A 14,341-nucleotide genomic window follows, 5' to 3' on the forward strand; every position below is an offset into this window, starting at 1 on the left:
CTCCTTTAACATTGTTATTTCTCTCTCTGGTCTGCTCTGTAGCATCTTACTTAAGAAAAACTATTGCCTGCTCCTCAAAGCTTCTATTGCTGGTCTGAAACTGAATGAAGGTGGAACACCTACCATGAAAAAAAAACCCACAAAAAAACCTGCATGCATGCATAGTTCCCCATATATCAAGTATAATGCACAACAAATCAGAGCTTATGTTTGGCACACGACTACTAAAACGTGGTCATTTCTGCTCATTTTAGCTTAAGGGTATGGGTGTACATTTTCCAAATGCTTCTGTCTTCGTTAATGCTGGTTGGAAGCCCTAGTTTCTATTGTAAGAGCTAAAATGAAGTAATTGCTTGAAGTTGAGTAAAATATGTTAACGTAGAACTCCTTATTAACCCTATTTCCTTGTGAGTTTAATGTTATATATCCTTTATCTTCACTGAAGGCTGAAAGTTTAAATACTGAAAAATGCAGTCTTCATGGTCTGGAGCCTCATACAGAGTATGAATTTCAAGTGAGCTGTAAGATTCATCCTGAGAGGGGACTGTGGAGTAACTGGAGCGCATTCCAATCCCAGACTCCAGAAGCAGGTAATATGATTTGTTATACTAAGCCTACATCTAAAGTTTACGCAGAAGAATAAACTTCAGCTAGTGAATTTGTAGAATCACAGAATGGCCTGGGTTGAAAAGCACCACAGTGCTCATCTCGTTCCAACTATGTGCAGGGTCGCCAACCAGCAGCCCAGGCTGCCCAGAGCCACATCCAGCCTGGCCTTGAATGCCTCCAGGGATGGGGCATCCACAGCCTCCTTGGGCAACCTGTTCAGTGCATCACCACTCTCTGGGTGAATTCAAAACACTGCTTGGTTTTTGCTCCTGGCTAGAATCTGTAAATCCAGACACAAAGCCAACAGGGAAGTAAAATTCTGTAACAGAACAGGTGTTTTTCATGAACAGAAAACAATCAGTTCACGTTTCTGATGAAACAGGAATTTCAAGAGATCACTGAGAAATTCTGAAGGATATATTCTTTTGGTGTTATTGAAGGTTGGAGGAATTTTCTGTGCGTTGCCTGAAGGATTTGCAGCCTGCCACACTGCTGCACATCTGGAAAAGCCAGAGAAATCTGTGCTGCTTAGCTGGGAAAACATTTTGTATTGGTTTGGATCAAAGCATTTTACAGAATTACTGCAGCAATCCCGTACAAAAGGCAGCATGGCTGACAGGGGACACTCAGTCACTGAGCAACATCACATTTGGGAAACACGCTGGGTTCGTGAGCCTGCTGGACAGTTTGCTGGAGAGCTGGATGAATGGGGCCAGGAAACTGCCTCTTCCGGCTCAGTTTAGTTGCAGGTTGTAACAAAACAGTTTAAATTTGCTGATTCATCTTTTTCTGAGTAAAGAAAATATTTCGCGTAGAGAATTGCCAGCTAGCTCTCTTCACTAAGCAGTGCAGTCATTGGAGATGTCTGTAGCCTTAATGAGTAAGAACTTGGCCAGGCATTTCGCAGTGCTATCCCATCACGAACGAGAACATGAGAACACACTGTTTCTGCTTGGTAGGACTGCACAGCAGAGTCCAGGGGATGCAGCACAGACACGAGCTCAATTCTCCTCTTTTATACCAATTCTAATACCAGAAGCCTTCAGTTAGCTGCAGGATCCCCATCCACATGCCCAACTTATGTGCTTTCTTATGAAAGATGAAAGCTTCTCAAGAAGAATCTCAACACGGATGCATTGGCTTCGATGGCATCCCCTCCTTTCATCTAATCATGGGCTTTCATTGCTCTTTTTTTTGTGAATTACTATAAGATCTCCAGGCTCCCACAGCTATTACTCACACTACTTACCACTTCTGCAGCAACAGTTTCTGTAAGAAGCATTGATTGATGCAAAAGGTGTGAACTTTTCCTTCCCTCCCCCACCTTCCTCTCAACAGTTTTCTTAACCTTCTCAATGCACTCAGCGTTGCTATGGTGTCTGTGGTCATCACCCTTCTTCCCCAGCCAGTGCTGCAGAATAAGACTCTCTCTCCGCAACTGCTCAGGGAATATTTCTGACATCAGACAGCGAGGTGAGGCTGCAGATGATGAGCAATACGTACATAATTCTTGCTCTTCTTCAAAGTAGCTGAAGTTTTCACACTGGCTTGGCCTTCAGCGAATTCAGGACTGTACCTTTTATACTTATGAAGCTGTTTTGTTTTTATTCCCCATGTTTCTCCAGGCCACAAAACTTGCTTTCTGCAAACACTTTAGCAAAACGAGCCTTTCATTTCCACCTAATTTGCGTGGTTCATGTGTGAAAAGAACCTTAAAATCTGGGCTGCTGTTCAATAGATGTAATCTGCTTTTTTTTCCCCATGCTTTGAACTTGCCCCTTGCTCACAGTGAGTGCCATTCTGGTTGCATTTCTTCTGTGCATCCTATCGTTTGTTTGCTTTCTGTTCTTTTCTTTTTTTTTTTTCTATTCCAGTCACTATTTGCAGTGGAAGCAGGACAAATAGTTCTTAACATTGCTGGTACTGAGGATTTTTTCTGTCTTTGCATTTAGGAAATAGCAGACAGTCTCAGCCCCAGTCTAAGTAGGGCTGTGCATCAGTTGCCTGCTGCTAGGTCATTAGAAACACTTATTTGATTCTGATGAGTTGATTGTGCTCGAGGACCTTGAGCCAAGCTTTATCATGCTGGCTTTCTTCATATCTCTTTATCTGATTCTGAATTGTTGGAGCACATTGTTAATTAGCGTTTGCAGTCAAAAATGGTAGGGTTCAGTGAGTATCATTTTAAACATCAAGGGTTTTCAGGAAGCATTTTCCTTGGACCTTAACTCACCTCAACTTTTATGCAAAGATGAGAGCTAATACTGTCCCTTTGATTTATAGGCTTTCTTGGAAGTCAGTGGTTACTGAGTGCAAAATAAAGTCAGTGGCAGACCATACCCCTCTTATTTATGGTTTGTTCTTTGTGATTACAGGCATCTGGGCAGTCATCACTGCAGCTGAGCTCTAGCTGTAATAGCAAATATAAGCTTAAAATACAAAACAATACTTTTAGGACTACAGCACTTACATGATTTCTGAGGTTCTAAATCTTAAATATGAGTTGCTTCAGGATTATTACTTCTATAGCCTATTTGATGTCTCGTTTGCTTCAAAATACTGTCATTAATTCTGTTTCTTTTCTTTCTCAACCAGTGCCTACTGGGCTCTTAGATGTCTGGTACAAAAAGCAGGATATAGACTCTCAAACGCAGAACATTTCTCTTTTTTGGAAGGTAAGTTGTTTAAGGAAAACTTAGCATATGCAGAAATAATCAGCAGCTTTGGAGGGGGAACCCTATGTTATGTGTTTACAGGAAAGGACATAAACCAGGGCACAGCAGTGCTTTGTCCAGAGATATGTAATAATTCAGAACAACTCTACTACCCAAGACCTTCTTCATTTTCTACCTTATTGTATACTGTCAGAACACAAATTATTAGAGGAAAGGGGGATGCTGTGCCCCATATGATCAGTAGGCGTCTACTTCATATGTGTGCCTTTGACTATGAACTCCCTTAAGAGGAGTTTCTGCTCTGAGATGAAGAACGGGGTGATGAAGAATGGGGAAGACGGATCTGAGTCATTCTAACTGGCTCTCCCTCAAGGTAACCAAATTCTATAAAGCTTTTAAAAGCTGGATATACCCCAGGTAATTTCAACTGCTCTGTCCACAGTTAGTTGATTCCCTTGTTACACTGCAGTAGCAGAAGGAAACCATGTCTCTGTACAGGTGTAAAACAGGCAATGGGCAAGTCACACACAAAATAGTTGGCTAATGATACAACTGTAGATCTGAAACTGGACGAGCTCAGAGCAAGTATTTTCATACTGAAAGGGCAGAGCTTTCAGAAAGCTGGTGAATGAGGCCCTATAAGTGAGTTTTTCCTTATCATAAAACCATAGAATAGCTTGGGTTGGAAGGGACCCCAATGATCATCAAGTTCCAACACCCCTCGCTGCAGGCAGAGCCGCCAACCTCCATATCTAATACCAGACCAGGCTGCCCAGGGCCCCATCCAACCTGGCCTTGAACACCTCCAGGGACGAGACATGCACAACCTCTCTGGGCAGATGTTCTAGCACCTCACCACTCTCATAGTAAAGAACTTCCCCCTGGTATCCAACCTAAGTCTTCCCTCCTTCAACTTAGAACCATTTCCCCATATCCAACCTAAATCTCCCCTCTTTAAGTTTGGAACCATTTTCCCTTGTCCTATCAGCACAGACCCTGCTGCAGTGAAAGTAAGTTCATTTTTAGGCAGCAAGGAACTAAAGAGCTTCACTAGACTGGAATTACACAGGAAAAATAGATAAGAAATAGATATGCAACTTGCAGAAGGAATCCCAGGTAAAATGTATGCTCTTGTCACTACCATTAGGGAATTAATTCACTTCAGTTACAATTTTGCTTTAAAACAAACAAAACCAGCAATCGAATATGAAGACATCTAACACTACATAGAAGAAGGTGATAGATTTAGCGAGGGAGAGATTGCAAGGGTCCTTCTTTCTGAGAGCTGCAGCTGGTACCTGGGAACTCCATTTAGCAACTGAACATGATGAAATGGAAACATGTTTGTGCAAGCACCAAGTTGTTGGGAAGCCATGTTTCTTTCCACTTTTAAGAGAGAAGAAGGTAAAAACCAACCATTTGTTATCAAAGAACATTAGCTGGTATTTGCTATAGTCCAGCAAGTAATGCTGTCACTGTAAGTAATTTCTTTACTATAATGAGAACAAAAAAGTAGGAATAAAATACCTTCAAGTGAAAGCTCCTCTCTTAAATTGGGTAGCTTGAGCATTTGGACTAGGGAGGCGCTTTCATAGAATCCTAGAATCGCTGAGGTTGGAAAAGACCCACAGGATCACCCAGTCCAACCATTCGCCCATCACCAATGGTTCTCACTAAGCCATGTCCCTCAACACAACATCCAAACGCTCTTTGAACACCACCAGGCTCAGTGACTCCACCACCTCTCTGGGCAGCCCATTCCAGTGCCGGACCACCCTTTCAGAGAAGTAGTTTGAAGCCACCATCTGCCATGAGCCTGTATATTAAAGGGCTGACAGTGGCAGACTGATGGTAGCACACAGCTGGTAGCAAATCCAGTGATCTTTCTGATCTTTTAAGATGATCACCAGCTCCTAGGAGGCACTGAAACCTTACTTTGGACTTAATCTTTCCTGGAAAGGAAGAAAAACATGTTGATTCATTCATGCCAGGAAATAACAGGTGTCCCAACCGCCTTCACAGGAGGTTCTGAAATGAGGCTTTGCCTCCGTTCGCTGCCTCATGTGGAAAAGGCTCTGCAGTTATTGCTCGTTGGGAATCTCACAATGAATGGGCAAACTGCAGGCAGACGTGAATGTGCGTGTGCTCCTCCAGGCCCTGCTCAGGGGAGTCTGTAAGCGTAACAGAAATCCCTCTTGTGAGAGAAGGCCCAATTCTAAGCAGATGGAGTATTTGGTTCCTGGTGACCAAATCAGCTGAACGACCCAGTCACTGTCAGTGGCTGAAGAACAGCCCTTTGTTTTCCTGCACTTAAACCCCCACGTGGAACACTGACACTGCAGCTATGTGACACGCGTTCATCCTGCAGAGAGGCAGCAAACCTGGAACAGCTGGCTGTCTGAACACAGCAGTTTCAGGAAGCCAAACCAGTGCCTCCTTCCCCGAGCAGGTTTAAGACATCAGTTTGGTACCATCAGTTTTCTGCAGTACACTCAATGTCGTTGGCTTTTTCCCCACCTCTCTTCCAGGCATTTCTCTTGACTAAAAATGTAACAAACACATTTTCTTTGCAGGCTTTGCAGAAGTCAGAGGCGAGAGGAAAAATCCTGCATTACACAGTGACCTTTGAAGCACTAAGCCATGGGGAGTCCAAAGCAATAGAAACAAATGTGACCACACAAACCAATTACACCAGAGTCACTCCAAAGATGGACTACAAGATAACAGTCACTGCAGATAACTCGAGGGGAAGCTCACCTCCTGCATCCATCCTGACTAACGTCGGCATCCAAGGTAAAGCCTTCCACTGTTCTCAGCCACTGGAAATCATCCCAGCTCTGCTTTGTACTGCTCATGGCTATGCACCGTAGAAGCATTCAGATTCAGAGCCATTTTGCGCTCCTTCGTGTTGATCTGCACAGATCTGCAGGGACCTGCAGTGACCACAGTTCACATCCACTTACAAATGTGGTCAAGGCCAGCCGTACGGTTCCCTGATGAGCCAAGTTGCCCTGAATCAGCACTGCCATAACTTTAACCCCTTCTGCTGACAGTGCGTGCCATCCAGGCACCTGACACAGCAGACATCTACCTATGGAACAAAAAGTAATGGCTTCTTTTCATTTGTTTTGTATGAGGGAGGGCAGAACTGAAGGGAGGGCGATGGTAAGGGGTGAAACATGGTAAAAACCAGGTATGAAACTTACCAAGTCACCTTAAGGCTGAGGCAAATCTGTGCTGATGGTGTGGTTTCTATTTGGCTGTTCTTTCTCCCATGACAGATTTACCCTCTCCTCGGAACGTCTCTGCTATGGCGATGGGAAATAACAGCATCTTGGTCAGCTGGAAACCTCCCATTAAATCCACTGCATCCATCAATGGGTATGTTGTGGAATGGATAAACATCCATAGGAAGAGCAGCCCGGAGCCCCATCCAAGCTGGATAAGACTTGTCGCATCCAACCTGTCTATAGTGATACTAGGTGAGCACCGCGGAGAAGCAGGATATTGTCAGAGTACTATTTTAATTGTGAAAGCCTTTCAAGGAACAAGACAGACTCTAATTGTTACCAATTCAGCATAAGAGACTGCGATATTTAAAGCTTTTTATATGGAAGGAAAAAAAAATGAGTGGTTCGGCAGTCCCTCAGATGAGATTTACCTGGTAAGGGGGGTGCCTCAAAAATGAATAAATAAATAAAATCAGTCCTTCTGAAATGCAGTAAGACAAAGATCAGAGATTTAAGAAGAGAATCATAGAATGGCTTGGGTTGGAAGGGACCTCAAGCATCAAGAGTGTTCCCATTCTGATATTTTCATAGAACCATAGAATGGCCTGGGTTGAAAAGGACCACAGTGCTCATCAGTTCCAACCCCCTATGTGCAGGGTCGCCAACCAGCAGCCCAGGCTGCCCAGAGCCACATCCAGCCTGGCCTTGAATGCCTCCAGTTGTAGATCACTGATCCAAACCAGAACTACAGCGGCAATATTCTTTATACTAGATAGCTTCAAAGTTACAATTAGAGTGCTGGTGTTATTCCAGTTAGTCCTTCCTACATTGTCTTGGGGCTGTGCCTCGCAGGGTTTTAATCTCTGCTCTCAAGCAAGCAGGAAAAAATAGTGCTTTCATGCCATTCCTTTGTACTCTGCTTTGAGAAAGGAAAACATTAATTACTGTCGCTCTTCCATAACCCACATTAAGTCCTGGGGATAGATCTGAGCAGGTGAGTATTTCAGCCATAACTGTAAATATTTTAATGGGATAATTATTTCTGCTTCTTCATTTAGAGCACATAGAAGATAATGTGTGCTATCACATTAGTGTGTTTGCACTGTATCAGGACAGAGCTGGGCAAGTGAAATCAGTGAGGGGATACTCAAGAGAAGAAGGTAAACTGCAGTAATACCCTTCCAGGTATTTTAAAGCCAGCTTAAACTGTTCAGCATTAAAAGTTGTACGTCATGTTATGTTTTGTAGCACCATCAGCCGGCCCACAAATGTACACAGAGCCACAGACAAACGGCATCTTGGTTTGGTGGCAAGAAATCCCTTCCCACCAGCAAATGGGCTGCATCACAAAGTACAGTATATACCTGCAAAAAAAGGACAGCAATGTGGATCCTGTTGTCTATGGTAGGTATCTTGTGAGAAGCCATGTGATGTGCAAGTGCTGCTTATTGAGGGGAGGAGGGTGGTGAAGAAAGAGGCTTCAGAAAGGAGCCCCAGGCAGCTCACCTGGCAGCAAGATCCAGATTCAGTTCTCTGCTACAGCTATTCATGAAAAGGCTGCATATTTATACTCATAAATTAAGTTAGATGATTCTCAGATATTCTGAATGAAAAAAATTCTCCCCCACTTTTTTTTTCTTTTTGTTATTTTCCTAAGTCATAGCCCTGTAATTATCAGCAGGGTATAAATAACAGATTTACTGAAAGGTGTATTCACCAAATGCATAGTCAGCACGTTGAGACACACAGCAGGTAACACGCACTGCATTTCTGCACGTGGATGCCTTCCCCACACATGGCCTTTTACTCCATGTGTGTAACCCCCACGCTTCCCACCCAACACAAGAAATGCTTTTTCTTATCTTATTCAGGAGATGCACGACAGCTTTTAATGGATGTTTCATAGTTCCACCATGCAAACCTCATTTTAGACTTAGACACTAACTTACCAAACAAAGGACAGGATAGCCAATGCTGTGCAGCATCTGTTCTACTCTGTACAGTGGGGCAGCTCTCAGAGAAGCCTCAACAGCCTGAGCTCTACTATAGCCCTTCCAAGGACTCAGTGACACAGACAAGGAGGTTACTTACAGCAGTAGAGAACTTCTGCATGTTCCAGCTTCTGGAAGCACAATTCTTCATAGAGCTAAATGCAGTAAGAATGTGTGATAGGGATTTTATTTGCTTTTCCCTCTTTCTCTTTTAGATATATATAATACAACATCCCAACATTCGTATCACATCAGAAATCTACAGCGTGGGGAGTATTACGTCCTGTGGATGACAGCACTGACAGATGCTGGGGAAAGCCCCTGGGGAAACAGTGAGCTGGTCTGCTTGGAAAGTAAGGAGCCTGCTGGGGAGAGGGACCAACTGAGTTCTGTGTGTAGTCCCTGTTTCTGTGCTGCAACAACAAATTTGTGCCCTGTGTCAATGGGAGGTTCAGTACTAGAAGGTCAGCAATCACATATTTTGGGTTATGGACTGCCTATCTCGAGACACAGTTGTAGATAGACATTCTAACGTTATGAAGTACTGTTGTCCTCAAATGTCATTGCTTCATTCAGTTCCCCAGTTTAAAACCAAAGAGCTTCTGGTATTCTTTACAAGTGCAAACTATGAGTGTTGCCCAGTTTGAACTAGAATAAATTTTTCTTCATTAAAACAAGGTTAAAACGTCTGTTCTGTGTTCCAGGTGCTGTGGACTGGATTATTGTGCTCACCTGCAGCTTCTTCATACTCTCAGCCTGTATTTGCTCCCTGCGTCCTGCAAGAAAACTGTGAGTGCATCAATCCATTACATTCGAGTAACACATGGGAGTTCTGCTAGAGGGCGTATGAACACGCTCTCGGGCCATCTATGGGAACAGGGAGGATTGTTTTGAACTAAGGTTTTGGATAATGTGAATGGTAAGAACAACACATTGTGCTTAGAAGGATAGCTACAGTTCATGTGTCATGAATTTGTAACCGAGATCTTAAGGCCTGCTTCCACTGAACCCGAGCTGGTACAGGCCGTGGTCACTTCCTGACAGGGAATTCAGACCCTGTGACAAAAAGCTCTTTTTCTTTAAAGCAACATAAACACGTTTCCAACCAGATTTTCCAGGGCTGAGTTCATGGCCATGCCGAGCACACTCTGCTGTTAGTCATACACACCCAACGAGGGCTGGCTGCAGGACGATGCTGTGCTGCATTGGTTTTTGCTAAGTCAGTACTTGCTCAGTGTTACCTCACTCCTGGCTTTGCACCTGGGAAATATTAGCACCTGAAACAGCCAAAAACAAACACGCTGAAGACTACAGACCAATAGGGAGGGCAATAATATATACTCATAAAGTGGCGTTCTGGCCAGAAGCATTTGAAAAAGTAGAAATCCAAAGCTGTGCTGTCCAGTCAGCCAAAATTGCTGTGTCCTCAAAAACTTGGGCAGGCTCTGCCAGTCCCACCCAGCCTAAGTTTCTGCTATTCCATAGTAACTCATTACACAGAATTCTTCAGTAATTGCATGCACAAACAGCACATTCCAGCTCAGCAGAACCTGCAGGTATTGGCATTTGTGCTTTCAACTTCATTTGTTCCATCCACAGATTACTCTTGCTCTTTTCTGCCACTGTACCTCAGTGGTACAGCAAAGCCATTCCGGATCCAGCTAATGCTACATGGGCTAAGAATGACAAGTCTATGAAGGTAAATCAGACCTTTTTTCTTCTAACCCCATCACCTTCAGCAGAAAAGGCAGTCAGAGCTATGCCAATCAGTCACCTCTTAATAGAGCAAATCCTGCACTCTCTGGCACAGAAGCAGCTCTGTTCTGTATTGTCTTACACACAGTACGTATCGCACAGTAACTGCAGAACAGTGCAGTTATTTCCCACTTAGCAATGGCAGCTGTTGTGTGGAGATGTCTGCATTTTGGGGGTGGGTGGGAGGGCACAAGGCAGTGAGTGCAGAATTAACGAGCACTGCTGTACGTGTGCGCCCCAACAGGGTGAGCTGAGTGTACCTTCCAGTCTGCTCTTGCACAACACCAGCAGTTATGAAGAGCCTGAAACAACAGAAGTAGAGGAAAGCTTCATAAAGACAGACTGCCAGGTTTTCCAGGACAGGCTCATCTTCAGCAACATCAGCCACAGCAGAAATCACGACTGGCAACTGGAAAGCAGCTTTGAGAAGCAGGAGTCAGAGTACAGGCCTCTACCCAGCACCACAGATGGAGACAGTTATGAGCAGCAGCTTCCCGACTTGTACAAGAAGATGGTGCTGGAAGTGACAGAGCAAACACAAACTGTTTGTGAGTACATTGCTAATCCAGTTACTGACGGAGCTACAGCTTACCTGCCCTCAGCCATCTCACCGCTTGTCACAGACACTACTGAAGAAGACCCTGAACTTGAGTACAATCCCATCTCTGTCTTCCCAACAACTTTTTTGACACCAGAATTTTCCTACGGAGGGAAACTTAATTTGGATACGGTGAGACTGAGCTGCAGCTCTTTCACAAGGTAGGCTGTCAGGGTGCTACAGCAGCCTGGCCTGAATGTCTGCACTTTAGCCAAGCATTGCAATACGTGTTTCATTGCAGCTAGGACAGCGACTTGCACATCACACCTTCAGGTAACACAACCCAACTCACAAACTTTTCCAGGTTCTAAGTCATGCCTTACCTTACAGCACAGCAGCTCTTCACCCACAGAGCACACATAGGTAGAATTAAAAACAAAAATCCAGATGTCTGGGGCTCAGTCACCAGGCTTAATTACTCAGGCTGCCTGCAGAGAGCCAGAGCTGCCTCAGGTCCCTACCCCACTGCCTGAAATGAGGCTGGTTTGAACTACACCAGACAAGCTAAAAATCATCCAAAACAGTGCTTGCCCAGGAACAGCAAGGAGGTATTTCATTAAGGTCAGACCCCAGCAGCTGACCAGGTCATGGCTGCACTGTGCTCCAGCTGCACGCAGCAGGTCAGAAATCAACATTTGAGAAACTTTTGCTAACACCACATGCTCAGTACACAGCAGACAGCGTTCCTCACTGCTGCCTGAATACAGGTGCACCTTTCAGGCCCAGTGACAATGGTGCTACAGCCCCACGTGGGCACTGAAGGATCCTTGACTTGATGGAGCCTTTCAGTCCTGCTGCAAAACCAGTGAGAGCAAGCCTACCTTCAGGGCTTAGCACAGAAGAAATCCTCACCAGAAATAAAGCAGGCACCACGTGTACACAGCAAGTCAGATGGGCTGCTGAGAATTTTAATGATTTATTGAAGTATTCTAATTACAGGCTTGAAGTATGTGTTACACATTTAATGACTTTGTTTACTACGTGCGTATATTATTTATAAAAAGAATGTTGGAAACCTGAAATTTGTTTGTTGTTGTTTTCTCTGGTCAAGCTCAAGTGCTAGGCTGCAGCCAGGCACAGAGTGAAGCACCTTTAATGACAAATGACAAAGCTGGAGGTTTGTGGCTGGAGAGGAGGCAGTCCAGATTGGAGCTCATCTGGAGCAGAGCGCTTTGCCTCCTCCCATGAGGATTCAGGGGGCTGCTCCCACCCACAGCTGGCTGGCTGAACAAGCTGTGTCCCTCAATCAGCAGCATCAACTCAGGACAGAAGCCCTGCATGACACTCAGTGCACCTCTACTTAAAGAGCCATGAGATGACCCTCAGCAGCCCTGCAAACACCACCTTTAGGAGCAGCAACACAAACACACCTGCACGATGAGACTGCTGCTTTGAGACCACATCTTTTCCCACTGCATTTCACTTGAAATAAAAAAGTAAACCCAAGTGCTGCATTACGGAGATCTCTACTTGCTGTTTTCTTCTACAGAAGGTCCACAAACTCCCATGATCTCAAATCCAGAGATTCAGCACGATATGGCTATGATTTTTAACACCTGAACACACTGCCTTCTAATTTGGTGCCAAAAAATAAAGGATTATGAACACCACTAAGTCTATGGGGTTCTGCACCTCTGTGCTGAGCGGTAGCTCTGCAGCAGTGGCACCCACCAAGAGGCAGTGCATGTGCCCAGCACCCGCACTGTGCCAGCCAGGCTGTGCACGACATCACAGTGGTGATAAGAAACTGAGGGATAAGGAAAGGCTGAACACAACTCCTGCCCATGGAGCTTCCCAAAGCAAAGGAAAGCAACGGGTGCTGCTGGGAGCCCAAGGAGCAACACTGCAGGTACCAGCAAACGGGGCAGGCTGCATGAGCACCAGCACGCTGCCGTCCAGCAACCTCGTGCTGCTTCAGGGCTCCTCTATGGCACAGACACCACTTCTGAAAAGCGTTCCTGGCAGCGTTTGCCTCATCTGCCTGTGCTGTGTGCGCTGCTGCCTCCCGCTGCCTCTCAGCACTGCTCCGGCACCCACCGCTATGCTCACGGGCAGCAGGATGCAGCCAAGCCCCTCTGCGGACATGGCAAGGGATTGCTCTCACACCAGGGCTGTGGCAAAGCCCATTCTTGACATCAATTACCTCAGCGGTCCTCTGTGGATGAGAATACTTACCCTCGCTGTCCGACCACGCGATATGGGCTCACCACACTCATGGCAGGTGTTGGGCATTGAAGAAGGGATTTCCAGATGTAGCAAGAGATGCTCACAGCCAGGCCTCTTGTCCAGGAGCGGCACGCACATCCTTGTCAGGACAGCCCCCCCAAGTCTGCCCCACCACAGCACCAACACGAGACGTACACTTCTCCCTCTCCCACCCACAATTTCCATAGGGGTGCCAGAACAGGATTTGTTGATGTGCAGACTTGCAAATCAGATGCAAGGGAGCTCCACAGCTCCTGCAGCGCAGCCCGTCGCAGCATTATTAGAGGGTCAGTTCTGAGCTGCATTTCAGAACGTCATTTCTTCTTTGGAATCTGCTCATTGCTCACTGCTGCCTCCCTGCTGGCCAGGAGCTCCGGGCTCAGCTGCTCATGGCCGTACTCACACAGCACAGCAGGGGGAAGATGCACTTCCATAGGAAAAATGGCTTTCAGCAGCAGCCCAGAAGCAATCTGCAGAGCAGCCGCCCCACGTGGCATCTTCATTCCCACCCAGGAAACGCGCACTGCCATCCGTCACTGAACAGAAGTGCAGCATGCAGGCAGCAATGGCCGTCCCATCCAGCCCTGCGCTGCCGTCACCCCGCAGCAGGCTGCAGCCCGTGCCACACACCCTCAGAGCCGGACCTTCCGCTGCTGCTTTTTCAGAGAACAGAAGCACATCTGCTTGTTCTCCCTGCAAGACAATAGGAATCCTATTTCCTCACCTCTAACTCAGTGCTACGACCCAGAGCCAAGACCAAGGAGCACACTTAGTGGGATCTACACATCACTCTTCACACTGCTACACCGAACTCCCGCCCGCAGAACGAAGCAGCCTCATCTCACACCTATCTGTCCACAGCTGAGCACCAGCACTGCCCAGCTCTGCTCCTGCAGTGCCCAAACTGTCACCAGCTCATAGGGGCACCACCCAGCAGCCACACAGACACCACAGGTACCAACGCCACCTCTGAGCAGAAGGCAGCTTTATCAGCAGAAAGGGAGAACAGCTTCGGTACTCCGCGTCCTCCTCGTTCTTCGCTATCAGGTATTTCACCTGTGAAAATCACGTGCAAGGTGGGCAAGGAAACCACATGCAGAAAGGCCTCCACCAAGGCAACAAAGCACAGCCGCCCACCTCCGCACAAGGCCGCTCACACACTCAGTTACGTGGGAAGCATGCAGGGTTTTATCATCCTTTTGCAAGTTACCAGCTCCACAATTACGCTTTTGGGTCTGGCAGCTCATTCCAAGCTCTGGTCCCCAGCCCGGTGCCCAG

The 14,341-nt window shown here is 46.1% G+C and overlaps 1 protein-coding gene across 10 annotated transcripts in view; it reads left to right on the forward strand.

The window, feature by feature from the left end:
* Nucleotides 1-13,233, forward strand: part of IL12RB2 (interleukin 12 receptor subunit beta 2) — an 18,106-nt gene extending 4,873 nt beyond the window's left edge. For 9 of the 10 annotated variants that reach the window (XM_046944536.1, XM_046944534.1, XM_046944535.1 and 6 more), the window contains 10 exons: nt 446-590; nt 3,205-3,284; nt 5,858-6,077; nt 6,566-6,766; nt 7,573-7,674; nt 7,763-7,918; nt 8,721-8,858; nt 9,210-9,294; nt 10,105-10,204; nt 10,505-11,880. In XM_046944536.1, coding sequence (XP_046800492.1) covers nt 446-590; nt 3,205-3,284; nt 5,858-6,077; nt 6,566-6,766; nt 7,573-7,674; nt 7,763-7,918; nt 8,721-8,858; nt 9,210-9,294; nt 10,105-10,204; nt 10,505-11,023 — 1,746 coding nt within the window. In that variant the 3' untranslated portion in view covers nt 11,024-11,880. Of the gene's footprint in view, nt 1-445; nt 591-3,204; nt 3,285-5,857; nt 6,078-6,565; nt 6,767-7,572; nt 7,675-7,762; nt 7,919-8,720; nt 8,859-9,209; nt 9,295-10,104; nt 10,205-10,504 lie in introns of all 10 variants that reach the window. The other variant, NM_001398321.1, reaches the window with a different exon arrangement.
* The last annotated feature ends 1,108 nt before the right edge of the window (nt 13,234-14,341 follow it).

This window comes from Gallus gallus, chromosome 8 (genome assembly GCF_016699485.2).
Source record: "Gallus gallus isolate bGalGal1 chromosome 8, bGalGal1.mat.broiler.GRCg7b, whole genome shotgun sequence".
NCBI lineage: Eukaryota > Metazoa > Chordata > Aves > Galliformes > Phasianidae > Gallus > Gallus gallus.